This window comes from Ostrea edulis, chromosome 6 (genome assembly GCF_947568905.1).
Source record: "Ostrea edulis chromosome 6, xbOstEdul1.1, whole genome shotgun sequence".
NCBI lineage: Eukaryota > Metazoa > Mollusca > Bivalvia > Ostreida > Ostreidae > Ostrea > Ostrea edulis.
The window spans coordinates 24,990,761-25,002,419 of record NC_079169.1 but is presented as its reverse complement, the minus strand read 5'-3'; the positions used below and the strand labels follow the sequence as shown (position 1 = coordinate 25,002,419).

Genomic DNA, 11,659 nt, shown 5'->3' with positions numbered 1-11,659 from the left:
AGGATAAGATTGCTCTAAAGTTCTTCTTTTATATAATTATATAGCCACATATATTGCCTGTGCCTGGTTAGAATTTACTGGGTAATATCAGATAAGTAATACAATGATGCACATAAGGCAGAAAATCTTAAATATGCCTATAATATTTATTCAATAATGCTTATTTATCATTATTTTCTTACAAAATGCAACTGAATGGACACAAAACTGCAACCACTGCACTGCCTTGTAAATTTTGATGACAATATAATTTTTATGAAGAAAAAATGTCTGTAGAAAGTGATGTGGTAATGTATAATGCACGATCTAAGTATTCGCAATATAATTTATATGCGTTCTATAAATAGACATGATCGATTTGTTTATAAATACATGTACATATAATTGAAAGTAGGAAGTTAAAATCCACAAGAAGGAAGCACAGGCCTTGAATCAAGGGTACTAAGGTATTCTCTCTCTCTCTCTCTCTCTCTCTCTCTCTCTCTCACCAAACCCACACATATATTATTCTAAAGGCAAAAAAGTACTATGTTAGGTATAGCTATAGGGACATCTATAAAAGTTTATATAATACTCTCTTTTGAATTATGAAAAATGGTTTTTGAGAAAGAATATTAGTAAGGACATATCCTCACACCACAAGTTGTCCTCACTAAGCTAATATTTTGTATCTACATCTTTCACATGCTGTGGGTCACATTTATGAGGACGTAATTGTGAGGACAATTATTTGTTCTCATAGTGCAATTCTTGTCCTCACAACTTCTGTCCATTGGTTGAAATTTGTCCTCACTTTATATGTTTTACTGGTCCTCTGTCTCTCTCTCTCTCTCTCTCTCTCTCTCTCTCTCTCTCTCTCTCTCTCTCTCTCTCATCATCATCATAATGTATACATAAATTACTGTACAGATATATTATCCAAGCACAGATAGCGTTTAAAATGTCTTGTATTTGATTTAAATAGATCATTCGCTATGACATTCGATACGATCTGGATTTTTCCAACTAATTTTAATATTATAATTGCCACTATTTTCTGGTAAAGAGAAATATTTTAAACAAATGGCAAAGTAAAATACATGTACGTATGTATATTGGCTGATCCCCAAAACGTTTTTGATAGTAATTGGTATCGAATTGGTAGACTGTTTTTAAGCTTGAATACCCCGCCTCCGATTTAGAATAAATTTGAAGCTTCAGGGCCAAAAGTATACATCTTTTATTTTTGTGCGTGTATCCTTTATTTATATTTTGCTTCGTTTGCTTGTTTTTGTTCAGAATTTTAGACAATATTGCAAAGTTAACTTCTCCGACTGCACCCCCACCCCGGAAAAACAATGCCACGTGCCTGCTATGCTAACTGAATGTTAAACCAGAACTTCGATTAATTACATGTATGTGTGTCAGTCGACCTGCTTGCACCCCCTTTTTCCTCCTTACACTGAGAAGTGTAAGTCGAATTTGGGGTAGTTTTATTCAGACTGGTGTTCTTTTGGAATGGAAACAGACAACGCTGTAATACAGAAGATAAATATTATGAAATGAGTACGTGTATAACATTCATCGACAAGTGAGCTCTGTGGCCCCTGGAGATATTTTCAGTGTAATCGTTCGTGTTTTTACAGATTGCATTATAGAAGAATGGGAATAACTAAAGTGGACGTCAACCTACCGTCGATCTCCAAGGGAAAGCTCGCGTTTGTTTTGTATAACGTGTTCACGGAGGAAGTAAGTCATCCATTCATACATAGGTCTTAATTATAAGTTTGTTTCCTTTTGTCAGTTCATTATTGTGACCCGTGGTTAGGTGCGGGAAATTATTTAGATTTACCCCTTTTCCTAAATGTAATTTAAAAGTGAATGTATATGTTTACCAATCCTTTGATCCGCTTACCTGGTACGACTGCTACAGTTGTGTGTAGCGATTGTAGGGGAGCGGATCAAAGGATCTAATTTATTAGATTATATGTTTACTTTCTTTATTATCTATATATATAATATATACATGTACATGTACACCATACTTAGCAATTTAAAAAAAATAAACACAAAATTTTCTTGAGTGTTTATTCAAGAAATAAACACTCTTGTTTATTTCGTTCAAAAAATGAACGAAATGGTACATGGGCCTCAATGCTCACCTGATCTACTTTGCTCATACAGATTTTATGCTGAAACAATCACAAGCTATTTTGTAAACATGATCCACTGTAGTGCTTTTAAATTCCACTCTCTGTCCGGGAAGATTTCTTACCTTTTGGGATTTCCTGTTTCTCTATTCAATACTAATTACGCTGTTAGAAACACCATTTTTTGGATTCTGATCTTGGGTTTAAGAAAATATACAACTAGTAATTTCGGGTGTCCTACTTCCGTACAGTGCAGTTAGGCGAAAACTTCATTTACATTATTAGCTAGAATTTAGCAGTTACTGAGCATTCTCTTCCACAGAGTTATCGGTCCTTTCTCTCCCTTATAATACCGTATAGGAAAGGACCGATAACACTGTGGAAGAGAAAGGTTACTGAGTAGCACGTCATGAGTGTAACATATCCAGTCATAAATGACCATCGACAAAAAAAAAAAACTTGTGATTCAATCCAAGATTTCAATTCCCAGTTCTCAACAAGCTTAAATTGTTCTTGGGCACCCGGAAACATACATACTGATTTGTGAACGACTGGCAGTGGGTGTTGTATGTGAGCAGTGTAAAGCTTTGGCATATAATGCAAAACGTTTGATGTCGCATTCATTTTATGATCGATTACAATATAGATAAATAGTGTATACAAATCAAGAATCACCACTTTGAACATGGTAGGATTCTAAAATAGTCTTTAGGTTGTGCATTGACATTACTAGATATTACTGGTTTACCTAACGGCATGCGTAGCAGTCACTGCAGTGACTGACGTAACTATGTAGAATTTTAGAATTTTATTTCGATTTTCAATTTTTGGGTCCATTATTGGCATGCAATAACAATAAACATTCATAAACTGTATAGAAGGGAAGGAATACAATATTTCTACTGTGCAGAGGTATCATAATCTGATATATTCTTGTTAAATATGTTGAAAGAATCATAATGTGAATACGGTAAACAGGAAAGAATAATATTTATTGTTACACTCATTCTACTTCCAAAGGAGTGTAAGAAGTACATAAAAGACTCGGAGAAGAGGGGATACGAGCTGGCCCTAGTCAACACTGGCAGAGGAAGGTAGATAAACACCGTTATGTTCAGGCGCTGAATTAAAAATCACACAATGTCAAATTTCACAAAAAGTCTTATTATTTCATGAAGTGTCAAAGCTCCTGATGTCCGGAACAATTCCAGAAATATGTGGGACTCAAAGGAAGAGGCGAATAAAATACTACAGAGAATCAAGGATTATCTACCGGAAACATGGAAAAGACGGAAACTTGTAGAACTGAATGAAAGGTTGTGCGATAATTGAAGTATGCGCAGAAAAAAAAAAAACCAACAAACATTCATTTTAAGAATTTATTGTTTAAAAAACCCAACATCATAATGGTAGGATTTTAGGTCACCTGAGTAACTTGGTCAGCGTCTGTCGTGCGTTAATTATTGAACATTTTTAATTTCTTCTTGTTAACCACCATTCCAATTCTTTTCATATTTAGTATGGAGCATTTTTGGGACAAAAAGGGCATAAATCGTTAATTTCAGGACTCCTACACTCCTGGGGCCTTGGGGGAGGGCAAAAAATGCCATAACTTGACCAATTTCATTATCCCCTGGATAGAAGATATAACTCCAGGGTGGGGACAAACTTAGTGTATACATGTATGTGTAAAAAAAAAAAATTAAATATCTTCTTTAATGCTATAAATACTGAATTGAAACTAAACAGGTATTTAGAAGGAGTAGCTTTATAGTCCTTTACCAAAATGGTAAATTTTATGATCCCAGAGGGTAAGGGTTTTGGTTCCAGGATGAGGGTAAAATTATTATGGTGTTTATTGTCTTTATCATTTGAAATGCTTCTTTAACTAAATGCATATTTAAGAAAAGCAAAAGAAGGATATACCAAAATAGTGAATTTAGCAACCTCAGGACATAATCAAATTAGTCATCATGTTAATGTTACACAACCTCAGGACATAATCAAATTAGTCATCATGTTAATGTTACACAACCTCAGGACATAATCAAATTAGTCATCATGTTAATGTTACACAACCTCAGGGACATAATCAAATTAGTCATCATGTTAATGTTACACAACCTCAGGACATAATCAAATTAGTCATCATGTTAATGTTACACAACCTCAGGACATAATCAAATTAGTCATCATGTTAATGTTACACAACCTCAGGACATAATCAAATTAGTCATCATGTTAATGTTACACATATGATATGTAATGTAAAGTCTTTCATCAGTATAGGCACTTTCGGGGGGCATTTTTAAAGTTTTAAGGACACATCTTGTTTTTATACCGTTGTTGAATATTTAGAATTTAGCTAAGATATGCAGAACAGGATTTTTTCTAGATTCATAGCCCTTGTAAAAGTGATACTTTTAGCTAATACTCAGGTGATTGTTTTTTTTACATTGTAAGTTAACGATTTTACACTAACAGGTTACGGTTTCACATTTTAATGTTATAGTTTTTAGCTCACCTGAGCCAAAGGCTCAAGTGAGCTTTTCTAATCAAAATTTGTCCGTTGTCTGTCGGCGGCGGCGGCGTAAAGTTTTCACGTTTTCGACTTCTTCTCCAGAACTACTGGGCCAATTATAACCAAACTTGGCCAAAAGCATCCTTGGGTAAAGGGCTTTCATGTTTATTCAAATAAAGGGCCATGACCCCTTCAAAGGGGAGATAATCACAAAAATGCAAAAATAAGGTGGGGTCATTTAAAAATCTACTCAAAAACCACTGGGCCAGAGGACCTGAAATTTTCATGAAAGCTTCCTGACATAATGCAGATTCAAGTTTGTTCAAATAATGACCCCGGGGGTAGATTGCGGCCACAATAGGGGATCAAAGTTTTACATAGAAATATATATAGGGAAAATCTTTAAAAAATTTCTTCTCAAGAACCAATGAGCCAGAAGAGCTGAGATTTACATGGAAGCTTTCTGAAATAGTGCAGATTCAAGTTTGTTAAAACCATGGCCCCCGAGGGTAGATTGGGGTCACAATAGGGGATCAAAGTTTTACATAGAAATATATAGGGAAAATCTTTAAAAATCTTATTCTCAAGAGCCAATGAGCCAGAAGAGCTGAAATTTTCGTGAAAGCTTCCTGACATAGTGCAGATTCAAGTTTGTTCAAATCTTGATCCCCGGAGGTAGATTGGGGCCACAATAGGGGATCAAAGTTTTACATAGAAATATATATGGAAAATCTTTAAAAATCTTATTCTCAAGAGCCAATGAGCCAGAAGAGCTGAGATTTACATGAAAGCTTCCTGACATAGTGCAGATTCAAGTTTGTTCAAACCATGGCTCCCGGGGGTAGATTGGGGCCACAATAGGGGATCAAAGTTTTACATAGGAATATGTAGGGAAAATCTTTTTAAAAATCATCTTCTCAGGAACCAATGAGCCAGAAAGCTGAGATTTACATGAAAGCTTCCTGGCATAGTGCATATTCAAGTTTGTTCAAATCATGGCCCCCGAGGGTAGTTTGGGGGCCAATAGGGGATCAAAGTTTTACATGGGAAATTGGGAATAAATAGAAAAAAAACTTTAAAAATCATCCCCTTAAGAACCAATGGCCCAGAGGAGCTGAGATTTACGTGAAAGCTTCCTGACATAGTGCAGTTTGTAAAAATCATGGCCTCCAGGGGTAGGTTGGGGCCACAATAGGGACTAAGGTTTTAAATGTAAATATATATGAAAAGTCTTCAGATATGGGCCAAGGTAACTCAGGTGAGCGATGTGGCCCTTGGGCCTCTTGTTCATTTTAAGTTTGTGATTTTATAAATTTTATTTGATTTTTATTTGATTTGATTTTATAAGGTCACGGTTTTACATTATAAGATTACAGTTTTACATTATAAGGTTATGTTACATTATAAGGTTACGGTTTTACATTATAAGGTTATGGTTTTACATTATAAGGTTACAGTTTTACATTATAAGGTTACAGTTTTACATTATAAGGTTACGGTTTTACATTATAAGGTTATGGTTTTACATTATAAGGTTATGGTTTTACATTATAAGGTTACTGTCTTACATTATAAGGTTACAGTTTTACATTATAAGGTTACAATTTTACATTATAAGGTTACGGTTTTACATTATAGGGTTACAGTTTTACATTATAAGGTTATGGTTTTACATTATAAGGTTACTGTCTTACATTATAAGGTTACAATTTTACATTATAGGGTTACGGTTTTACATTATAAGGTTACAGTTTTACATTATAAGGTTACAGTTTTACATTATAAGGTTACGTTTTACATTATAAGGTTACGGTTTTACATTATAAGGTTACTGTCTTACAATATGTACATTATAAGGTTACAGTTTTACATTATAAGGTTACAGTTTTACATTATAAGGTTACGTTACATTATAAGGTTACGTTACATTATAAGGTTACGGTTTTACATTATAAGGTTATGGTTTTACATTATAAGGTTACAGTTTTACATTATAAGGTTATGTTACATTATAAGGTTACGGTTTTACATTATAAAGTTACGGTTTTACATTATAAGGTTACGTTACATCATAAGTTTACGGTTTTACATTACAAGGTTACTGTCTTACATTATAAGGTTACGGTTTCTGCGGTACGATCCTGGAGAATATTTCAAACCTCATCTCGACGGTTACTACATGAGAGAAAATGGCGATAAAAGCTATATCACTGTCCAGATATATCTGAATGAGGTTAGTAAAACGATGACAAACACAAAGATTCTGGTTGATGGTAAGGTAGATTTGTAATAAAAATGCATTTCTTAATTCATAATCTTTCCTAGGTCACCTTAAATGAGCTTTTCGGATCAAGGTTTGCCTATCGTTTGCCTTTCTGCACCGTCTGTATGTTGTCTGATTGATTGATTGATTGTATCTTGTTTAACATCTCTTTCAAGAAAATTCGTTTGTTTTCAAGAATAGTTAATCATCAAACTTTTGCACTGTACATTCAAAGTAATTGATACTATGACTTCCAGTGGCTGGGGCCAGGGTGGGGTAACATTAAGGGGTAAATGTTTTACATAAATATATATATAGGTCTTAACGATTCTTTTATAATTCTATTTTTGACAACTACAAGTACATAGTATATTAGATAAAATTTCTTCGTACAATGTCCACTAAATTCGGGGTGCATGGGACCATACTTGGAATTTTGTTTCCCATGAGATAATGTAACTGTTTAGGAGAATGAATTGACCCATGTGACTCTTGCTTAAATTCCAGGAATTTGAGGGAGGCAGTGCAACATTTTTGTGACTTGTTTAAATTCTAGGGATTTGAGAAAGGCAGTACACATGTTTGTGGCTCTTGTTTAAATTCCAGGAATTCGAAAAAGCAGTACACCATTTTTGTGACTCTTGTTTTAATTTCAGGAATTTGAGGGGGGAAGTACAACATTTTTAAAAAGTTATGGTTGTGAAGATGGTGGAGAAGAAGTCGTCCCCAGAACCGGTATGAATATTTGAAACAGAACTACCAGTATGCGACATTTTTACTATCAGCATAAAATACAGTTACCAACATACAGCATATCTACCAGTAAAAAAAACACATGAATCAGAATTAATACATTTAAACAACACAGCCTCCAGCATACAGTATAATTACCAGCATAAAATACAACTACCAGCATAAAATACAACTTTATGCAACTACCAGCATAAAATACAACTACCAGCATAAAATACAACTTTATGCAACTACCAGCATAAAATACCACTACCAGCATAAAATACAACTACCAGCATATGATGTAACTGCCAGGTTGTTTGGTTGGCTGGTTGTTTTAAGTCACGTAAAGAATCTTTCCCTTTTATTGAGACGTCACCAATTGTAAATGAAATACCAAAAATTTAGACCTTCATGTATGCTTAGCGCTCATACATGTAGCCATAACAGTGAGGGTTAACACTTTCTGCGACCTACGTTTTTAAGGTCATATCCGAAAGACACGTGATTCTCACTTCTAAATGCAGAGTGTTTCACTACCTATATTTACGTCTTAGGGTTGATGTAGCCATGACACAAGTGGGGCTGGAACTCACGACCTCCCGGTTACTTATAAATGCCAGGACAGTATAACTACCAGCATAAAATACAACTATCAACTGAGCATACAGTATAACATTCAGCTTACAGTATGACTACAAGCATAGTGTAACAGTATACTACAAGTATACATTGTAAACACCAGCATATAGTAAAACTACCAGCGCACAGTATAATTACTATTTTACAGCTGTTTTAGGTGGGGCTTTCTTAATTTGTCTATAGGTGTATATTGATACAGTAAAACTACCTGCAGCATCATTATTATGATAAACATGCATTACGAATGATGTTACTTGTGGATTATGCCAGGCTTATTGATAAAGAAATTCTATTGAAAACATCGATGATCCTGTAACAGTGAGTTTAATTACTCTCAAGCTTCTACACATGGCATGATCGACATTGAATCTGAAATCTAAAACTTACGTTTTGCGATCAAAAACAAAATACGAATAATAGTGTTCTCATCAGCAACGGCTTGTTGTGAATTTATACTAGCTTTCTATAAAGTAATGTTTCTTTCACAGGATCAGTGTTGATTTTCCAACATGACATACTTCACGAAGGATCCAAACTGATTAAAGGCCGGAAGTATGCCATTCGGACTGACGTCATGTATGAAGCTTTGGAATACGACAGTAGCCGATGAATCGTTTGAAATCGTACAAACTTTCCATTCAATTCGATCTTTGTAGATTTTTAACTTTTCATTTCGTTGTGAGATAAAGAAGTAGGTACAGTTTCTAAAGTCATCTGGCCCAAAATATTGATGATTTCACTTGGAGCTCAAATCCTGGCATTCAATTAAGGAATACATTAGCAAACCCAAAATTCGCTCAGTTTGATCAGCAAAATGATTTGTGTCATATGACGAGACCTTGAAGTTGGCATAAAATTGCAAAAATGCCATTTTCAATGAAAATATCCATAAATTCAGGTGGTTTTCCTTTCATTTTTATTGGTACTGTATTATGAATAAGACAAATGTGTTTCCACACGTTCTTTTTAACTACAGTAAGAAGCATCGGCATGGTTAGTATATTGGTCCATGCAACATTAATTGTGATGTCACACCCCGCTACAGGGTGATCGCTATTCTGAGATTCCGCTTTCATATTGTGATATGTGTGAGGGAGAAGCAGGGGGTAAGAATCGGAGGAATCTCAAATTCACGTTTACCCTGTAGTGCAATTGGAACACTGCTCGACCTTTTCCGTAAAGTCGAGAGATGTAATACGGCTCTATATTGCAACTACATGTATTTTGGGTCACATGATAAGGAAAATGGCGCCAGCGGCAATGGAATCATTATGTCTTCGTATTAATTTGACAGTCGCTTCTGAAATATGAGTCCCATGTCTTTCTGTAATAGTATAAGGCGCCATTTTTTGTTTACATTTGATACCACGTGTAAAAGTGAAGCAGCTATCTTTCGAATAAAGTGTGTTATTCCACTAAAACGTTAAGCACTCCTGTAAAACAAAGCACATTAAGATATCTAATACTAAAATGACGAATAGGGATGACGGCAAATAGATTATTGTTTCTGTCACATTTGCCCCGCGTACCCCGGTAGTCGGTAATACGCCGAGGACGCTTCATATCGAAGGGAATTCTTATGTTCACCATCAAAATCGTTGTTTTGTTTTTTTTACCTACATGTATGTCCAAGATTTTTCTCGACTTGTTCCGATTGCCCTTTATTGAGTTGTGACGTAATCGTTAAAGTTCTGCTGAATTGTGATATCGTATTTTGTTGTATCCTTGCTGTTTCTTTCATTGAGTATTATTAAATCGTGAGGTGCAATATAGATAATTATTATATATGTATACCAAAATGTTGTTATAATGTCATAGTTGACCTTGAAATGAATGTACTTGTGTTTGATTACTGTGGGTCAAATATGAAATCTAATATTATTAGTATGATCAAAGAAGTATTGTATCCATGATAAAAATGCTGTGCAATGTTTCAAGGTATTATTTGTAATGTACAACTCATTATGAGAAACAGGCCTGTTACCATAATCTGTGTTTTAAAGATGGACATTTTGATATTTTCTTTATTTTCAAATTGCTTGAAAACCGACCAACTACAAATTTGGATGTATTTATCCTAATATTGCCATATCATTTGTTATTTGTTAGAAGTATGCCTTTTTGAAATTGTATTTCGCATAATAATTTTATGAACATATACTTTTGGATAAAAAGAAAGCCACATTATACGTGTGGACTGAAGTCTTAGGAGAGTAAATTTATTCACTCCTTTGAAAACATGCAGATGATTGAGTTAAAAGTTTTATTTAGTTACTTGTATTCATAAATAAAAGATAAAATATGGTGATTATTTTCTGATTTTTTTCACACGTTACCTTCATTCCTCGGTGACTTCTTGAAGCCGTATGTATGATGTCATTATAATGGATATTAATGAAAATAAAATTTCTATTGCATTACTAGTGTATACAACCATTTATAATTAATGCCTGCTTTGAAGAAATTTCAATGCCCTTTGCATTGGTGTGAATATAGAACCTCACGTACCATAAAGTGGAGTGAGAGAATAAACAACTAATGTGTCGATAAGTATCTGAACAAATAAATCAGTCACAGTTAAATCCTATCCTACAGAAAATCACTGTACAACTTTTCTATGACAAATAAGTGGCGACTACAACTATATTTGCTTACAATGAACAATGATTGTAATTGGTATCCAGAAAAAAGTTCCGATAGTAGCGGCATCATCTTTCCTCAGACATCATTAAATGAACAGGATGTCCTGAGTGCGTCTGTCAATCATGAATGCGTTTTTCGCTGAGAACAACAGTCCTGGTTGTACTATAAAACCAAAACAACAAAACCGGTATCCCGCAAGAAATGATGGTTTAAATCCTTAAACTAATTACTAGTATAGGTCAACAAATAAAAAGAAATAATTTCAAATTAAATTGAAAGAAATGAACTAATATAGATTTTTATTCTTATTTCAACACATGATATATTAGATATTTTCAAGGTATTTCTTTGAGTATAGCAATTAGCACCTAGGTAAACCCTGGTCACTTCGGGTAAATAACATCTGTTTTGATTAAGTCTTTTTCAATAATCGTACAGACACAAAATGGGTTTTGAATACATTGTTTCTAAATTAAATATTTTTCTTTGTGTACTCTCAGTCCTTTGATGATTCTTGTAATTGGCTGCTGGTTAGTGGTTTACAGTTTCAGCCTGGTTAAAATCTTTCACACAAACAGACGCTCCTGTTGAAACTTCGTGCATATTGTATAAAAGTTCCTGAAGTGCAAGAAAGAACTTTTTGGTACAACTTGAAGGCAATCAACAAATTAGATTAGGATTTCCCCATCTCATATCAACAAAGGACCTAAATGTTTAAATTGCTTTATT

At 34.2% G+C, this 11,659-nt stretch overlaps 1 protein-coding gene across 2 annotated transcripts; it reads left to right on the top strand.

The window, feature by feature from the left end:
* Nucleotides 1-251: 251 nt before the first annotated feature.
* LOC125683004 (uncharacterized) lies at nucleotides 252-10,591 on the top strand. Of its 2 annotated transcripts, XM_048923657.2 has the most exons (8): nucleotides 252-287; nucleotides 395-438; nucleotides 1,626-1,728; nucleotides 3,150-3,223; nucleotides 3,308-3,445; nucleotides 6,769-6,883; nucleotides 7,570-7,648; nucleotides 8,776-10,591. In XM_048923657.2, the coding sequence occupies exons 1-8, from the start codon at nucleotides 267-269 to the stop codon at nucleotides 8,895-8,897; spliced, it is 696 nt and encodes a 231-aa protein (XP_048779614.1). In that variant the 5' UTR covers nucleotides 252-266; the 3' UTR covers nucleotides 8,898-10,591. The 2 variants fall into 2 exon arrangements, with proteins under 2 accessions (XP_048779614.1, XP_048779615.1); XM_048923658.2 differs by lacking the exon at nucleotides 252-287 and having other exon boundaries at nucleotides 416-446.
* The last annotated feature ends 1,068 nt before the right edge of the window (nucleotides 10,592-11,659 follow it).

Bases quoted from the DNA above. Each gene is read 5' to 3' on its own strand.
- LOC125683004 (XM_048923657.2), top strand. From the start codon at position 267: ATGTCTGTAGAAAGTGATGTG. The intron at 439-1,625 runs GTACTAAGGTAT...GTGTTTTTACAG, and splicing joins GCACAGGCCTTGAATCAAGG to ATTGCATTATAGAAGAATGG. The intron at 3,446-6,768 runs GTTGTGCGATAA...TTACATTATAAG, and splicing joins CTTGTAGAACTGAATGAAAG to GTTACGGTTTCTGCGGTACG.